Genomic DNA, 19,624 nt, shown 5'->3' with positions numbered 1-19,624 from the left:
AGTAATTCTTTTTTATCATTAGCTCTATCCAATCATTGCCTAATAGAAAAAATAAGTTTGTTGCAAATAAAAAAAAAAGAAAAAGATAAAAAAAGAAAGAATCTTAACACAAGGAAAACAAAGACATGTTCATATATGTGCAACTGCAGTATTATTCTCTGCATCAAATGCAGTGAAATTTTACACTGCATCATATGCAATGGAATGTTACTCAGCTGCAACAACTGCCTTTTATCAGGTACAATAGACAGAAGTTAATGAACAACTCGTAATTGTAATTCACAACAGACAACTTTCTTTTACTTTTTTTTTTGGTCGCCTTTCACTTGATATTGCCCCCCCACCCACAACTCCCAACATCCCCACAACTATCTCAAATATCAATCTTACATTATGGAGATGAAATTAAAATTCACATAAGCTACACACGCACATACACACATACACAGGGGAAAATCAACTTGACAAGGGAAGCCTCTATGCAGTTGCTCAATCTGGTAGAAATAGCAGCTAAATCTCCTTCTTCATACATCCTACTCTCTAATAAAGAAAAAATACCACATTTGATAATGAAATCCTAGGTATAAAGGGAACGGGAAGAAGCTTGCTTCCCAACCACATGGGTCTGGGTTCAGTCCTACTGCATGAAACCTTGGGCAAGTGTCTTCTACTATAGCCACAGGCCAACCAAAGCTTTGTGAGTGGATTCGGGAAACAAAGACTGAAAGAAGCCCGTTGTGTATATATATATATATATATATATATATATATATGTATCTATGTGTGTGTGTCTTTGTGTCTGTGTTTGTTCCCCACCATCGTTTGACAACCGATGTTGGTGTGTTTACATCCCAGTAACTTAGCAGTTCGGCAAAACAGACCAATAGAATAAGTACTAGGCTTGCAAAGAATAAGTTCTGGAGTCGGTTTCTTCGACTATAAACCCTTTAAGGCGGTGCTCCAGCATGGCCGCAGTCAAATGACTGAAACAAGTAAAAGAGTAAAAGAATAGAATAAAAAAAGTCAAGTTTGGAATGTCATTGACCATTGGTTACGTTAAACTAGAGATAATTTGGTGCTAAGCAATAAATAAAATTAATAAATAAGGTAATGTAAACTAAAAGACGGATAATATTTGAAAATTAATTTAAGCAGCGGCGGAAATCTACAAGAGCGCGCACACATACACAGATGAATGAAACCATAAAACTGCAGCAAGACAGAGCTAACAATACAGATATCGTAAAAAGAGATCAACGGTAGACAACTCCCATTATATAAATAGAGTTAATTCCCTTGAACAGATGCCACGCTGACAAAATTTTAAAAACGTAATGCTATCTTTTAATGTCTGTAATATATCTTATATATATATATATATATATAATAATAATAATCCTTTCTACTATACACACAAGGCCTGAAATTTGTGGGGAGGAGGTAAGTCGATCACATCGATCCCAGTACTTGACTGGTTCTTAATCTATTGACGCTAAAAGGGTGAAAGGCAAAGTCGACCTTGGCGGAATTTGAACTCAGAATGTAAAGATGGACGAAATACAGCTAAACATTTTACCCGGTGTGCTAACGATTCTGCCAGCTCAACGCCTTGAGGAGGGTTGGAGGAGGGGAGGATCATTTAACACCCATTGTCCATGTTGACATGGGTTGGACGGTTTGACCAGGGCTGGCAAGCTGGGAGGCTGTACCAGACTCCAATCTGATTTGTCATGGTTTCTACAGCTGGATGCCCTTCCTAACGTCAACCACTACAAGAGTGTAATGAATGCTTTTACATGTCATTTGTGTGACACCAGTATCTGCCACGATTGCAATTTTACTTGGCTTGATAGGTCTTCTTCTCAAGCATAACATAATGCTAAGGTCTCAGTCATTCATCATTGCCTCCATGAGGCCTAACACTCAAAAGGAGTTTTTCGTATGCCACCAGCATCGGCCACTTTGCCTCTGTGAGGCCCAACACTGAAAAGGTGCTTTTTTTACATGCCTCTTACATGACACCAGCATTGGCCATGACAATAATTTCACTTGGCTTAACAGGTTTTCTCAAACACTGCATATCACCAAAGGTCTCTGTCACTAGTCTTTGCCTCTGTGAGACCCAAAGTTCAAGGATCATGCTTCACCACCTCCTCCCATGTCTTCCTGGGTCTACCTCTACCACAGGTTCTCTCAACAGTTAGAAATGAGCACTTCTTTACACAGCTGTCCTTGTCCATGTGCATCACATGACCATACCAGGACAATCATCTCCCTTTCACACTACATCCAATGCCTCTTATGCCCAACTTTACACCCTACATATGTCCTCAGCTGTCACAGCCCATTTTCACTGTCGTATGGTGCTGAGTTTCAATTACTTTTGAAAAGAAGGTGTAAACATATATAAACATCTCTAAGAACATAATAGAAATAAACAAAGACTTCACACAGACCAATCAAGATTTCATGTTTCCAAATTACAGGTCTCTAAGGGGTAATTTTAACCATGAGATTCAAGTAATTTGGGTATGTTTATGAGGAAATCTAATGTCAAGTAATAAAATGGTTTATGATTACAGATTCATCAAACTCATTACATAGACTGTAATCAGTATTGTTTCTTGGGTGAATGAATTTTCTTCTCAATGAATATGTGTTCAGTTCAATATATAGATTTTTGCTGTAAAGACTGGGATAAAACTAAATGCTTATTTTGGGTACTACTGATGTTCATCATTTGGTTATGCTACTTGCATGCAATTCCATGTCTCTCTGTTGCCATCCAATTTGAATCAGGAGCTTGAGTCACAGCAAATCTTTCATTAGTTGATTAAGCAACTTGGATGCTGCGCCTACAGATGCGTTGCAGTAACTCCCTTGATAGAGCTTGGTGATCCTGACAAATGATCTTCAAGGATTCCTCTAATCAGCATCAATGTAAGAAGCACAGTTGACTCAAGTGAGTTCTTCTGTTGCCTCTTCACAATCCACCATACTGCAGTCTCATGACTTTGCTGTGTTCCTCACAGGGTGGTTGAACAGGTGTTATGCCTTGCAAAGGGCAGCTTGTAACTATGCAGGAAACAGTCATCACTCCATGAGATATTTTCAAAATACTTGCAAAAATTTTTATTAGTGATCCATAAATTCTCCCTTTCTACTGAACTTTTTAACATTACTAAGGGAAACGAAAGAAATATAGCATCTATGTCATTAGAAGGCTCCCCCAATTTGGATATAAGAATCAGCTCCAATGTGCAACAGAGATGACAAGCTGGAAGAACGAAAAATAAATAAATGAAACTTACATTAAAATCATTCCGGAAACTGGCAGCAATTTTCTCGAAGACTGAAAGATGTTCTTTAGCCTCTGAAACCAATTACAGACTCATTAATTTGTTATGAAATATTAGTTTCAAATTTTGGCACAAGGCTAGCAATTTGGGGGATGGAATAAGTCAATTACATCAACCCCAGTGTTGAACTGGTACTTGTTTTATTGACACCAAAAAGATGAAAGGCAAAGTCAACCTCAGTGGAATTTGAACTCAGAATGTAAAGACAGACAAAATGCTGCTCATCATTTTGCCTGGCGTGCTAATGATTCTGCCAGCTCGCCATGCAAATTTATTATGAAATATTAATATCCCTAGACATTTTGTAATAACAGAAGACATTAATATATACACTCCCTTGATGCCATAACCCCAGGTCAGCTCTGACCAAGAGCATTTCAGCTGTGATCAGCCCACCTTTTTACACTACAATGTAGTCCTAATGTATCCAGGACTGCATTACCTAATGCCCCCTTTTCCTTAAGGTGATAGGGTGTGATAAGAGTAAAATTAGGTATTTATATAAAGCAGATCCAACAACTATGTAGAGATTTCATTGTTTGTTTGAAAATTCAATATGGTAGCATAGCTATTCTTGGTTATTCTTCAATTTATTTGTGGATTCTTCACAAAACAAAACAATTCATAAAATAGCTGAGAAAGAAAATGCTATAGGCCAAAGATAATGAACTATTTTAACTTGGCATATCACAATTTTAATTTCTTAAATAATCCTGCTGTTGGAGTGATAACTGACATATATATATTAAGTTTAGTTTTAAGTAAATGTTTATAGACAAGCTCTTTATAACAGGATACCACAGGGAGGTTTTTTTCAGTTCACCGTGTGTCACCTAAAAATCCATGGTGTCACTGCTGATCTTTTGTCATAAGCTGAACAATGAAAGATTTGACAGAGTAACTTGTTTGCATGAAATTTCATTTCAATTTGGGAAAAAGAAAACTTTTATGAAGATTTTTCTGATGTGGCTACAGACATATGGGTAGAATTGCTTGAGTGAGCCACAAGATCCCATAAGTACAAGTATCTCAAATTAGGAAGAACATCCACTGAAGATTATCCCAAATCTGAATCACTGAAAATCATTGCCTAACAGTCTGTTAAGTTTTTGAAGATGTAGACATCTATAAAAGTTTGTGTCAAACATTTTTTTTAGATGTTGCATCATATTGCTGCAAATTTCATGATCTGAAACATTTTAATTTTACTCTGAAGAGAAATGGCTTTGATTGAAATATCAATACCCTTATTTCACTCTACAACTTACTTACAGAAGTACTTTGTTATTTTCTTAATCTGATGATAAAATATCAAATTTTCTCTGAGTTTTCAAGATGAAGAATTTATCAGTATTATTCATTCATTTGTTTTACTTGGTTAAATTCTTGTAACATTGAGGCATTGTTTTACAACCAGATGCCCTTCATATCATTAACCCCAACCTGAGTTTCAACTAATGGAGCAATTATGACAGATCTTCAAAGGCACAAAACAAATAACTTTCAAAGATGCAAACAAGTGCAGACACACATGTGCACACACACACAAACACCTCTCTCTCTCTCTCTCTCTCTCTCTCTCTCTCATATATATATATATATAATCATCATCATCGTTTAATATCCGTTTTCCATGCTGGCATGGGTTGGACGGTTTGACTGAAAACTGGTAAGCTGGAGAGCTGCACCAGGTTCCACTCTTTTTTTGGTATGGTTTCTACAGCTGGATGCCCTTCCTAATGCCAACCACTCCAAGATATACATATATATATATATATATTGTCCAACCTGTACCAGCATGAAAAACAGACATTAAATGATACACACACACACACACACACACGTGTATGTATGTATATATGTAATAGGCTTCCTTCAGTTTCTTATTTCTTTATTGCCCACAAGGGGCTAAACATAGAGGGGGACAAGCAAGGACAGACAAAGGGATTAAGTCGATTACATCGACCCCAGTGTGTAACTGGTACTTAATTTATTAACCCGGAAAGGATGAAAGGCAAAGTCAACCTTGGCGGAATTTGAACTCAGAACGTAACAGCAGACGAAATACCGCTAAGCATTTTGCCTGGGCGTACTAACACTTCTGCCAGCTCACCACCTTCTTTCAGTTTCTGTCAACCAATTCCACTCACACAACAAAACTTTGGTTGGCCTGAAGCTATAACAGTAAATATTTGTCAAAGGTACAATACAGTAGGACTGAACCTGAAACCACATGGGTGTAAAGCAAACTTCTTAACCATACAGCTAGTGTTGCACCTATTATACACTGATATGTTCACACTGTGTCCTCATCTTGTTTGTTATATCTAACCACCTTGGGATTTAATAAAGGTCTTGGACACAAATTCTGAGAACATTACCAAATATGACAGGCTCTTAAAGAAGACCAGAGTGTATAATGGGTGAAATATTGTAACTATAGCAACCAAGATGGAGACACTAATCTGACAATATCAGTGTATAATAATGATAAAATATCAAATGAAAAATTTATTTACCACTGTTTTCATAAAGCAATATCAAGGTATAAACGTTTGGCAAGCTAACTATTTTGTCATAATTCTCTTCAACCAGTTCAGCAGCATATTCCCGTTTCACACGTGAAAAGTCACCTTTCATTGCTTTTGCAATAGTTTTTATGACACCTTCTACAGTATGATCTTGATCAGAACTGGAAAGAGAAATGACAATAATGAATGGTATGAATTTATGAACTCACATGGAAGAACAAACAGTCAATTGAATCTGAATTTACTTTACCATTTGCCAAAAAAATAAAAACAAAACAAAAAGTAAAAGAAAAATCAAAAGAAAAGTTGACTGAGTGGAATTTGATCTCACCATGTTGAGAAGTAGAAGTAAATACTGCATGGTATTTAGTCTAACAAGTGATCAGTTCAGTCAATCTTTTGTTTTAGCAATGATACAAAAAAACAAAACAAGAAATTCTAATAAAATATCTAGATCTTCACATAAATAAAGAAAAGAGGAAATTGAAGTTCAAAAGAAAAAATAAAATACAGCTTAGTCAATTTTAGACAGAGTAATGACCCCTTAGAAGCAAATTCCGCTTCACAGAAACAGTTTGTATCATCCATCACTTAATCCCAGTTCTAACAAGACACATCAACATTTGTTCATTCACCTCATAAATGATGACAAATGTAGTTGGGCCATACACAACATTTAGGTATGGATTTATAACCCTAGTCACTTAGGAGCCCTTCCATGGTTGCTTGACTTACTAGAGATAGTAGCCAGATTTCAAATTATACTTTACCACTTCGAAAAGCTGAAGACACATTAGATAATGTAGTGTTAGGAGATGTAACACCTAAAATAAGGATGATATGGCTATGGTTGAAATGCCTTTCACCACTGGTCTGCTCAGTTCAGGCTTACCTAGGATTAAACAACAACAATACACACACACAAACAAACATTAGTTGAAAATATAAAGCCATTACTCATGTTTCCACATGCAAGAATGCTTTGTCAGACAGCAGCTCTGATGGTAGCTGTCATCTAACAAAGCATGAATGCTTTTGTTAGATGGTACTTTTGTTAGATGGTGCCTACCCTTATAGCTACCATCTTGCAAAGCATTCTTGCACACAGAAACTCATGAAATAATTATACTATATTCTATGACATGTATTAAGTACTTCTAATTATCATATCAATATATAGGTTTCTGTAAGAAGCCTATGAAAATTTAAACATTTGGGGCCAAATCAGATTGTTTTGAATATAATAATATATAGATTATTATATTTGAAAATGAGCGGCCTAGTTGTTAGGGTATTGCACTCACGATTGCTAGATTATGGGTTTGATTCCCAGACTGGGTAGCACATTGAGTTCTTGACGAAAACACTTTATTTCATGTTGCTCAGTCCACTCAGCTCTAAATGGATAACCCTGTGATGGAATAGTCTTCTGATCAAGGAGAATGTTGGCCTGCTCACCTAGCCAGTAGGGTTGTATTATTTGAAAGCTAAAACAATGCAAAGCATACTGTGACCAGTGATGTATAACAACATCTGATAGTTTGATTAATACCATTATATATCAGTGCTAGTGCCACGGGAAAGGCACTCAGTCCAATCTGTGAAGTGGATGGCATCAGGAAGAGGGTCTAGCCATAAAAACCATGCCAAAACAGACAGGAGCCTAGTGCAGTCCTCTGGTTTGCCAGCTCTTATCAAGCCATCCAACCTATGCCAGCATAGGAAATGGACATTAAATGATGATGATGGTGGTGGTGTTGGTGGTGATATAAATGTTTTTATGTCAAGTTATATATAAAAAGAAACATTAAACTGAATCATTACTCAATACTTTTGAGTAGAAATCTCCTTTAAATCACACTCTACTGTCTTAATACAAAAAAGGACATTGGATGTTGTAGTTCCAGATATAATATATTAAAAAATAGGATGGAAAACCATAGTCCATAGATCTGTCTTCATCAAGGTCAACCTAAGGTTAAATGATGACAAAAATGATCACAATAACTGTTGCTTTGTAATAGTTATTGTCTAAATATCACAATGGCTATTGAACAATCTTGATAAATTCTCCAAAGTAACTAACTAATCCACAGTCTTTGTAACTGTTGCTGTTAAGTGTCTGTCTGTTGAACTGTATTAAATTAGGAAGAGAATGATTGCTAAAAATAAAAGTAACAATGTTTGTTATGTTGTCCTCTCCAATACCAAAGAACAATAGCATAACCAAGATTCTAAACATCACAATGTCTGCTGCACCATGTTGCTATATATAGAAAATTCTGCTGCACCACTGTTCTAAAAATATAACCAATGCTTCACAGTCCTGTTAAATATTTAGCAGCAACATTTACAAAGATTGCGGATTAGCAAGTAACTTAGGAATAAGACTGTATATCCGGAATAAGCACAAGCATGGCTGTGTTTGCTTCCCAACCACATCATCATCATCATTTAACATCCGTTTTTCGTGCTGGCATAGGTTGTACGGTTTGACTGAAAACTGGAAAGCTGGGGGGCTGCACCAAATTCCAATTTGATTTGGTATGGTTTCTATGGCAGGATGCCCTCTGAGAGTGTAGTGGGTGCTTTTTACATGCCACCTGTTTCAAATTTAGTTCCACTGCATGGCATCTTGGGCAAGTGTCTCCTGCCATAGCTGCAGGTCAACCAAATCACATTGAGTGGATTTAATAGAAAGAAATAGAGAGAAGCCCATTCTGTGCACATGAGTGTGTGTGTGTGTGTGTGTGTGTGTGTGTGTGTGTGTGTGTGTGTGTGTGTGTGTGTGTGTGTGTGTGTGTGCATGTGTGTGTGTGTGTGTGTGTGTGTGTGTGGATGTCGCTGTCTCCTTTCTTTGATATCATGCAATAGTTGTGTAAATGAGTGACCTCATCATGAAAGTGGTGTCCTTCATTTCTGTTCTGCCGTAAAAACGCATCTGGTCATGGAAAAATATTACCTTGGTTGGAAACAAGGGTTGGCAACATGAGGGGCATCCAGTCATAGAAAAATCTGTCTCAACAAATTCCACCTGACCCTTGTAAGCATGGAGAAATGAACGGTAAAAACGATGGTGGTGGTGGTGGTGGTGACAGAACCAAATCTTCCAATGTGACCTCCTTTTATTAAGACAGCAAAGTGAGTAGAATGCAATTTAATGGAGATTTGGCTGCCTCATTGGCTCTTGCAGTCTGCTATTGACTACTGTTGTAGCTTTTGTTTAGCTGCAGATCAACCATCATCAAAAAACATGTGATCAAAAGCGTATCAGTAATGATAATCTTATTTTGATCAAGTTTGGTTTTTTGGGGGGTTTTTCTGTTAGGGTGGAGGTCAGACAGAATAATGTTGACTTCATTATTGAATGAATTCATTTTTAAGATGACAAGTATTGGTGCTGGTGTCACATAAAAAGCACTGGTGATGGTAAAGAGTACTGGTGCTGGTAAGAAAAGAGTACTGGTGCTGGTAAGAAAAGAGTACTGGTGCTGGTAAGAAAAGAGTACTGGTGCTGGCAAGAAGTAAAAGAAACACTGGTGCTCGTATCATATAAAAAAAACACTGGTAAAGGTGCCAAGTCAAAAGCACCCAGCACATTCTGTAAAGTAGTAGGCATTGGGTATGGCATCCAGCTGTAGAAACCAAGCCAAAACAGATTATGGAACCTGGTGTGGCCACTGGCCTTGCCAGCTCCTGTCAAGCTGCCCAACTTAAGCCAGTGTGGAAAATGGATGTTAAATGATGATGATGATGAGAGTATAGTTTGAAGGAGTTCTGACAACTAATTCTAGCAACTCATGTAACAACATAAAGACTCCTTCATTCTATGTTAGTGTGGAGGCACAATGGCCCAGTAGTTAGGGCAGCGGACTTGCGGTCATAGGATTGCGGCTTCGATTCCCACACCAGGCATTGTGAGGGTTTTATTGAGCAAAAACACCTAAAGATCCACAGGGCTCCGGCAGGGGATTGTGGCGAACCCTGCTGTACTCTTTCACCACAACTTTCTCTCACTCTTTCTTCCTGTTTCTCTTGGACCTGTATCTCAAAGGGCCAGCCTCGTCACACTCTGTGTCACACTGAATCTCCCCGAGAACTAAGTTAAGGGTACGCATGTCTGTAGAGTGCTCAGCCACTTGCACGTTAATTTCACGAGCAGGCTGTTCCGTTGATCGGATCAACTAGAACTCTCGTCGTCGTAACCGACGGAGTGCCAACACAATATCTATGTTAGTTCACAGAGTGGTGGAACAATCATTATTTAGCAGACATTCTTCCATATCTAACCAAGCTGTGTTAGTCATACTTTTATAATCTAACAAACCAATATTGCTGTCATTCTCAGATGTCTGGCAGACCAATAAAGAAGGCTATGTTTTGCTGAGTAGGTCAGCATGGCAATTATCTTGCACTTTAATACAGAAATATAACCAATGTTCTGTAATAACTACCAAGGATGCAACAGTGGGTTTTCTAATATATTGTCTGGCAGTTTGACAATGATTTCTCAGAATTTAGCAAAGCAGTTCAACAAACAAGCAACTGTTAATGATAACATTATAGTCAATCATTTATAAAGGTCTATTATCATCATTATTCAGTTTCTTTTATACCAATCAAAATTTAGGCACATAAGTATGATAATAGTAAACACTTTTATTTTGCTGATTCATTAAACATCAATCAAAGATTAAGATTAATTAGCATTACAGAATATAATACAGTGGTTCTCAACCGGGGCCCATATGGCTCTTGAGGGTCCATATAGGATTATTTTGCAGGGTCCACACAACAAAATAGTAAATTGAGGATCCACAATAGTATTTTAAGGACCCCTGAAAAAGTTTTGCTTTAGATGTATGTATTGGTATGTATTGCCAGAAGCTAGGTTTCTTTCTCTAACATTTTATCTAATTCAATCTGCATCAGATAATCTATGAAAAACCAAATAGGAATTTTGAAAGAAGTTTCTATAAAACTAGTTTTTAAACATTGAATGACTATGGGGGTCCACCAGAATAAAATAATAATCAAAGGGGTCCATAGATAAAAAATAGTTGAGAACCCTTGGTTTAATAGAATACTTTTCGAAACTATGATGATAATATCATTTCAGCTCAGAATGTTCAGTTGGAAGAACTAAGGGTTATTTATTTGTCAGAGAATGAGAGGCAGCCGTGTTGGTGTGAATGGGGATTAAGTTTATACAATTAGAGAAACTAGCTAGTATCTTCAGCCAACCCTTTCCTCTATTGTTGGGGAGAAGGCTGTGTTGATGAAGGTAGACCATGAATCTGTACATATATGTGCAGACCTGGGAAAAAGCTTTTTGAAGTAGACTTGCAGTTACTCATGCATGCAAATCTGCCTTTTCCAATGATGTTATCAGTAGTTAGAACATTGGGCTCACAATCATGAGGTAGTGAATTTGATTCCTGGACCAGGTTGTGTGTTGTGTTCTTGAGCAAGACACTTTATTTCATGTAGCTCGAGTTCAATCAGCTGTAGAAATGAGTTGCGACATCACAGGTACCAAGCTGTATCAGCCTTTGCCTTTCCCTTGGATAACATTGGTGATATGGAGAGAGAAAGAAGGCTGGTATGCATGGGCAACCGCTGGTCTTCCATAAACAAATTTGCCTGGACTTGTGCCTCAGAGGGGAGCTTTCTTCTTGCAATCCCATGGTCAAAGGAGGTCTTTTATCCAAAGGAAAGTCTGCCAACTTTGAGCAATACAGCTTGGCACCAGTGTCACCACAGGTGTTGCTGCCAGAATGCAAAGAACCAAAACAGATACCGGAAGTCATTTTGTGCAACCTTCTAATTTCATTTACCATTTAGCATCCAATGAAAAGAAGTAACAGCTTCCAAACTACCTTTAACAAATGAATTGTCATATTGGTAGTCTATTGTTCTATTTGTTGTTATTCAGCTCCTGTTCAGATGTTTAGCCTTGAATCAAGCTCTGTTATCAAGGCATTCCAACCATGACAGCCCTGTCTCTTATTCAGAAATAGTGGTATCTAGGATTATATTGTTTTGTACACTATTATTTTCAATTTTTGTTTTTTTTGTTTTTTTGCTTTTTAAAAAATGTAAAAGAGTGTGATGTTAGGTACTAATGGATGTGTTTCTTACAAACAAAATAATCCTACCAAGATACAACAACATCTTGATTCAACACATAATTTCACACCAAGAATTTTGCAAAACATACACAAAAACACCATTAATTCTTTGGCTCCTCACTGACACATTATCACTTCAACAAAGCAGCAAGTTTTCATAACTACATACATAATAAAAATAGGCAGCCATATTTTATAGAATAAAAAACAACTCTAGTAATACATAAAAGAATATACTTATATGAAACTTCCAATATCAAGCAGTATCCAGCAAAGATAAAAACTGTCCATCTCATCCATATTCCATTTAGTTATTTTCAACAGTCTATAAAATACTGTAATTAACAAAAATTTCCCATATCTCACAAGGAAAAATCTGAAAATAACTTCAAAAAGTAGTTTTCTACTTATCTAACTAATAGTAATAATACCAAGCAAGGCATCCTCTTCTACATGGACACTTGACCTGCTATAAATAGCAACTAAATCTCCCTCGAATCACACTCTAGTGTCTTAAAAAACTTGATAATGTACTGTATACTGCAGATATTGCCAGACACAAGAGACAAAGGTTTAGATCTTCAGGCCTCTGGGCCTCCCTGACTTGCTCTACAATTGCAAGACTTGGACAATGTCTGGAGCCGTTAGGGACTACCTGAACTCCTTCAGTACCAGTATGTTTTGCAAGATTATGAGAGAAAAGCTGAACATTAGAAGCATCAGTTGTGGCGTGCAAGAGAGACGATTGCGCTGGTATGGACATGTGGTGAGAATGGAGGAGGATAGCTGCGTGAAAAAGTGCCACACCCTAACAGTTGAGGGAACCCGTGGAAGAGGTAGGCCCAGGAAGACCTGGGCTGAGGTGGTGAGGCAAGACCTTCGTACATTGGGCCTCACCGAGGCGATGACTACGGACCGAGACCTTTGGAAATGGGCTGTGCGTGAGAAGACCCGGCAAGCCAAGTAAGATCGTTGCCAGTGCCCCTGGACTGGTTCTTGTGCGGGTGGCACATGAGATGCACCATTTTGAGCGTGGCCGTTGCCAGTACCGCCTGACTGGCTCCTGTAGGATTTTCGAGCGAGATCGTTGCCAGTGCCCCTGGACTGGCTTGTGCGGGTGGCACATAAAAGACACCATTTCGAGCGTGGCCGTTTTCGTGCGGGTGACACGTAAAAGCACCCACTACACTCTCTGAGTGGTTGGCGTTAGGAAGGGCATCCAGCTGTAGAAACTCTGCCAAATCAGACTGGAGCCTGGTGTTGCCATCCGGTTTCACCAGTCCTCAGTCAAATCGTCCAACCCATGCTAGCATGGAAAGCGGACGTTAAACGATGATGATGATGATGATGATGGGCTCCCTTTGGTCAGATTCTGAATCCAATCTACAACTATATGCAGAAACTGTGTCCTGTTACTTTTTATGATTCAGGAGCATCAGCTTAGCCCACTTGGTCATGTTGCTCGATTTTCTAAGTTGTACCCTGCATACCATAATCTTTTTTCTGAGAAACCAGCAGTGGTGATGGCTCATGTTGACCCGACCTCATGGTCACAGTGGGTGAAGAAGTATTTTGCAGGATTATTGGTTACCATTGGTCAGATTTCAAATCCAGCCAACAACTATGAACAGAAACTAAAATGTGTCCTATTACCTGTATGATTCGGAAGTGTCAGCTTGGAATGTTTTGTGATGCTGTTCCAAGTTGCACACTACATTCTGAGTTCTCTTCTCTGAGAAACCAGCTGTGGTGACCACTCATGTTAGTCGGCCACATGCCTCATGGTCACAGTGGATGAGGAAGTATTTCATGGAAACTGTCTGGGACATTACTGCTCAGAGGTTTTCCCAGAACAACTTGAACAGATACCAACAAATGATGGATTCAGTTACATGCTGCAATGGTGCATGCCTCCATATCTGACTTGACCTGTATAATGTAGTCCTAGAAACCAAGAACTGCTCTACATAGTCATCAATGCCATCACCATAAAGGAAGCATTCAGCAAATTCTCAGATACTAGATAAAGCCACCATCACTACAGCTGCCAGCAACAATGAAATTTTTTTAAAACATTGGATGACTAGGGGGTGTCAATCCAAGTAAAAAAAGGGGGTCTGTAGGTTAAAAAAAATGGTTGAAAAGCACTGATCTAGACAAAACATAGTCATTTGAGAACTAAGTTAGTCGGGGTTGGTTATAGGATATGAATTTCAGTCTTCTTAAATGACTGTTTGGTATCCTGTCCACTCAACCATCTACAATATAACAAACATAGTACTTCCTTCCAAATTTTACAAGTGAAAGTTCAACAAAAGAAAATTAACATAAATTTCAACTGTGATGGTAAAATAAAATAGTCTTGACTTATAAATTATTTGATGACCTCACTGCTGCTCATGCCACATAAAAAGCATCCAGTCCATGCTGTAAAGTGGTTGACATTAGGAAGGGCATACAGCCATAAAAACCATGCCAAAACAGACAGTAGAGCTTGGTACAGTCCTCTGACTTGCCAGCTCCTGTCAAACACGCCAACCCATGCCAGCATGGAAAGCAGACATTAAATGATGTTGATGATGGCAATGATATTGAATTCAAAGAAATGGAAAGAGGAAATTACACCATAAATATACTTAATGTGAAAGGTAGTTATTATGTCAGAAAAAAAAAATCAATAAAAATAGTTCCACAATATTTACAAGATTAATATTTATACTTTGCTGGTGGTATTAATAAATTCAAAATTGCAACCACAGTTTGCAATCACAGACTTGTTATATAAAGATGGTTAGTATGGAGGTGTCAAGTCTCAATTTTCCAATGATGAAGATTCAGTTGTTTGCTTAACTGAATTACCTGCTCTTGAATTAACATATAAGTGTTTGACCATTCTACATACACACCCTTAACTTTTAGCATTCAAACCAACCATATGCACACAACTAGCCAGATCCAGCCTCTCACACCTATTCTACAATGTCAATGTCATTGAAATCTTGAAGTTATGAGACAATGCATCACCATCATCATCATTATCAACATTTAACTTCTGTTTTCCATGCTGACATGGGTTGGACAGCTTGAAAGAAACTGGTAAGGCCAGGAGCTGCACTAGAATTCCAGTCTCCTTTGACTTGGTTTCTATGGCTAGATGCCCTTCCTAATGCCAACCAGTTTACAGTGCACCAGGTGCTTTCTACATGGCACCAGCACCAGTGCTTTTTACATGATTAAATTAAAACAATCTAAACAAATAAGTGTTATATTTGATAGAGTAATTTGAATGATAAAAAGTTAACAATTTGGAAACAGAATCAGCATGATACATGTGTGTCATATCTATACCTTTTGAATTACAGGTATAATCCACTCAAGAACTTCTATACAGTTTCTGTCTCTCCAGTTTCATTCACAAGTTATGGGTCAACCTGGGACTATAATGACATTTGCAGTGGAATTGAACCAAAGCCCTTGTGGTTGCAAAGCGAACTTGTTAACCATTCAGCCAAACTGCTCCCACAAATGGCAACTTTTGTTGGCAACAAAGTGAAGGAAAGATTGTATGATGCACAATCCAAATAAAGGAAAGATTGAATGATGCATGTGTACAAACTTCAATGATAGACGGTAGTGAGGTGTGAGCTCTGAATGCAGAGGACATGTGAAGGCTCGAGAGGAACAAAACTAGTATGCTCAACTGGATGTGTGATGTCAGTGAGCATGTGCACCAGAGCACTGGTGTATTGAGAGAGAGGTTGTGCATAAGAGGAATTATATGTAATGTGCAAGAGAGGAGACTGCATTAGTTTGATTATGTGATGCAGATGGATGAGAACAGTTGGATAAAGAAGAGTTGATCAGTTAAAGTGGAGGGAAGTTGTGGAAAAGGGAGACTCAGCAAGACATGTGACGAAGTATTGAAGCCCGATCTCAAAATGCTGAGATTTACAAAGATGACAGAAGACAGAGATAAGTCGTGCATAGCTGTACTGAAAAAGACCTACCCACAACAGAACTGAGATCTAAAAACCACAGTGCCATGTAAAAAGTGCTGGTGCTACATAAAAAGTACTGGTAATGATGCCACATAAAAAGTACTGGTGATGGTGTCACATAAAAAGCACCCAGCACACTCTGTAGAGTGGTTGGCATTAGGAAAGGCATCCAGCCGTAGAAACCAAGCCAAAAGAGACTATGGAAACAGGTGTGGCCCCTGGCCTAGCCAGTTCCTGTCAAACCATCCAACCCATGCCAGCATGGAAAATAGACGTTAAATGATGATGATAATGATGATGATGAACACTAATATGAAACAACAAAAATGTTATTATATAAATCAAATCATTCTCTTTTGGCAGAGAGAAGATACCTTAGGGGAGTGTTCTTCTTAACACCAATATAGTGGGGTCTCACATATGAACTATAGTGAGTGGAGAATATTGATTAACTGAGATTATCTATACAATTAGAAAACAAAACTTCCTTCTCAGAGTGTTTACAATCTAAAAACACCAAATACGAGAGATAACTTTAATAAGACTAACAGAAATTTTTGAAATTGTGTAAAATACAGAGAATGTTGTATGAGATGGCTTCTGGCTAACAGATAACTGATGACTTAACTGTGATGAAACAGCAACTGAGAGTTGGTAATAATGGAATATTTATCTTGATTAAAATCTAATTTTTTTTTTGTAGTATGAAGTAAATACACTATTAAACTTACTGATTCAATTTTAGATACAGGCTAAGCTTTATATGCCTGTGAAGAATAATAATTTGAACCAAACCCACTCGTAATATCATCATCATCATCCTCCACATCATTAATATTGGATTCAAATTTTGGCACAAGGCCAGCAATTTTGACGGAGGGAGTAAGTCAATTACATTGACCCCAGTGTTCAACTGGTACTTATTTTATCAATCCCAAAATGACGAAAAGCAAAGTCAACCTCAGCAGAACATCCTCATCATTAATATTATCATCATTTTAACGTCAGCTTTTCCATGCTTGCATTAGTTAGAACTCATTGAGGCAGATTTTCTATACCTGGATGCTCTTCCTGTTGTCAACCCTTACCTGTTTCCGATCAAACCCTGAACATCCCGGATGTCATTATGAGCCTTTTCTGTTTACAAAGAGTGTGCAACATGTCAAGAAGCCCAAACATGCCTGTATTGATTGCAGAGCTGTTGTTTTATTCATTCACAGTCTGCAAACATGTAATGGCAAGGAGAAATACTAACTCACTCACACAAACACATGCATACACATATACACATATAAACATACATGCATTGATCAACAGGCTTCTTCAGTTTCTGTCTACCATTTTCAATTCAAAAGTATTGGTTCACCAACAACATCCATGCAGGAGGACCAAACCCTTAACTACATGGTTCTAAAATGAGCTTCTTAACCACACAGCCAAGCCTGCACCTATATATCTTTTATCTTAGTCATGACCATTTTGCATATCTAGGAATACATTGATCAATAGTAATGTGCTCTTTCTTTTCTATAAGAGAATTGATATTCTGAAACCAAGGTGTTGCATAAAAAGCACTGATGTAGGTGTTGGTGCCATGTAAAAAGTACTAGTACTGGTGCCACTTAAAAAGCAACCAGTACACTCTATGGAGTGGTTGGTGTTAGGAAGGGTATCCAGCTGTAGAAACCAAGCCAAAAAAGTCTGTGGAACATGGTGAGGCCACTAGCTTTATCAGTTCCTGTCAAGCTATCCAACCCATGCCATCATGGAAAACAGACGTTAAATGATGATGGTGATGTGGCTTAAGTTAATTTGGTTGTTATCTGGAAATCATCACTACCTGCTGATCTTTCATTCCAGTGGAATCAGTGCAGTTGTATTAATCTACTGTTGGGGTACTCAGTAAACACAGGGAGATATGGTTTGATAGTGCTTATACCTGCATTACAGGCCATTCTGACCAAACAACAACTGTAAGTCAGTCTTCTTACAATCACTAACATCACTAGGGAGAAAAACACGTTTTGTAGGACATTGCTGGGGAGAGAGCTGAATAAGAACTCAATGATATACTCTGATGGACAACTCAACATGGATGTGCAAGGTTTTGGGGGGCTAAATTTGTTGATCTTTTATTTCTCCTTTCTTCAAGAACAACTTGATGTATTGGTGAACAGTCAACAGCAGTGGCGAGCCTAAAGTTGTAGTTGGGAAAAACGTAGCTGACATGAAGGGCTGGAAACCACTGGAATGTTGGGAAAGAGTTACCTATATCATAATGATTGGTACTGGGTGTCAAAATGCTGATATCATGGCTACTGCTCAATGCTCTGTGAACACTCTAAGGGCTATAAAACATGATATGAACAGTTGCAATGGAGACAACAAAGCCATGACCAGCAGAAAGGGAAAGAGCAGACATTCTGACTGATTGACTGCATACCAGAATTCATCCCCACATCTTTGAACAGGACCTTAGCCTTAGGCTCAGTTCAAATGGCTATGTGAAGCTGCTGGAGACTATGGTCAAACCCTGGTTGTAGAGGGTTGCTGCTGGAAGGCCATGTGCATGGCAGCAGGATTTGGTTGCTTACCATACCAAGGCACTTCATAGAAGCTCTTTCATTGACTCATTGCAAGTTATGCATGAGAGAAGATTTATTTTTGGTTTCATTATCCAATATACTCACCCCTTTTCTTTTTTTTTTAAGATGAAAGGGTGCAATTTGAGGGTGATTTGACTGCTGTTTCTACTAGGTCAAGTTCCTTCATTGGCTCATTGCTAGTGATGTGTGGGAAGAGGCAGTGGTAGTCATGACACTAAATTCCAATATAAAATTCTATTAAAAGAACAAACTTTTTTAGGCAGAGAATACTTTTAACTCGCTAGCAACTTTATTTTTCACTCTTCTCCCACTTCCATTCACTAATCAATCAATCAAGAAAAGCAAAACTAATCAGAAGAATATTCCAAGCCAGTAAATACAGCACACTCCAGAGATCAGATTTCTGCTTGATAGCTATAATAGTAAAGTTTAATTTCAGCAATCGATCATGTCAGTTCCCTGCTTCCAGAAAAATCTCTGAAATGGCATCAGGTATCAATTAGATTTCTACTGAATCAGAACAACAACAATAAAAAAAAAAACAGGCATTAAAACTGTTGACAACAAAATCTCTCTCTCTCTCTCTCTCTCTCCACAAACATACACACACATGCAAAGTGAAGATTGTATGAAGCGCATCCAAGAAACAGGATGCTGCCTGGCTATGAGATATGAGCATTAAATTCCGAAGATCTGCAAGAGGCTGGATGAAAATGGATTGATTAAGATTTGATGAATGTTCAAAGGCAAAGCATTGGTGATTTAAGAGAGTCACTAAGCATTAACTATTTAGCATTTAAACTGACCATATCCAGTACAAATATTGTATCTGTTTTATGTCCAGACTGGCCACATCTGGCCTCCCACACCAACCTTGCAATGTTATTCTAAAAATATCAAATCACATCAAGAAGACCTAACCTCCACAGCAGAATTGTGCCACATAAAAAGCACTGGTGCTGGTGCCACATAAAGAGCATTCGTGCTGGTGCCATATTA

General features: G+C 38.1%; 1 protein-coding gene across 1 annotated transcript in view; it reads right to left on the bottom strand.

Annotated features, from left to right (window-relative positions):
• Positions 1-19,624, bottom strand: part of LOC106876925 (uncharacterized) — a 241,432-nt gene that overhangs the window by 213,976 nt on the left and 7,832 nt on the right. Inside the window, exons 4-5 of the mRNA XM_014925678.3 lie at positions 5,879-6,051; positions 3,312-3,373 (exon numbers count right to left, since the gene is read on the bottom strand). Of these exons, the coding sequence (XP_014781164.1) occupies positions 3,312-3,373; positions 5,879-6,051 (235 nt within the window). The remainder of the gene's footprint in view (positions 1-3,311; positions 3,374-5,878; positions 6,052-19,624) is intronic.

The sequence above is a fragment of the Octopus bimaculoides genome, chromosome 4 (genome assembly GCF_046866305.1).
Source record: "Octopus bimaculoides isolate indiv1 chromosome 4, ASM4686630v1, whole genome shotgun sequence".
NCBI classification, from domain to species: Eukaryota; Metazoa; Mollusca; class Cephalopoda; order Octopoda; family Octopodidae; genus Octopus; species Octopus bimaculoides.
Note: the sequence above shows the minus strand (reverse complement) of the source record. Positions and strands in the feature narration are given on the sequence as shown.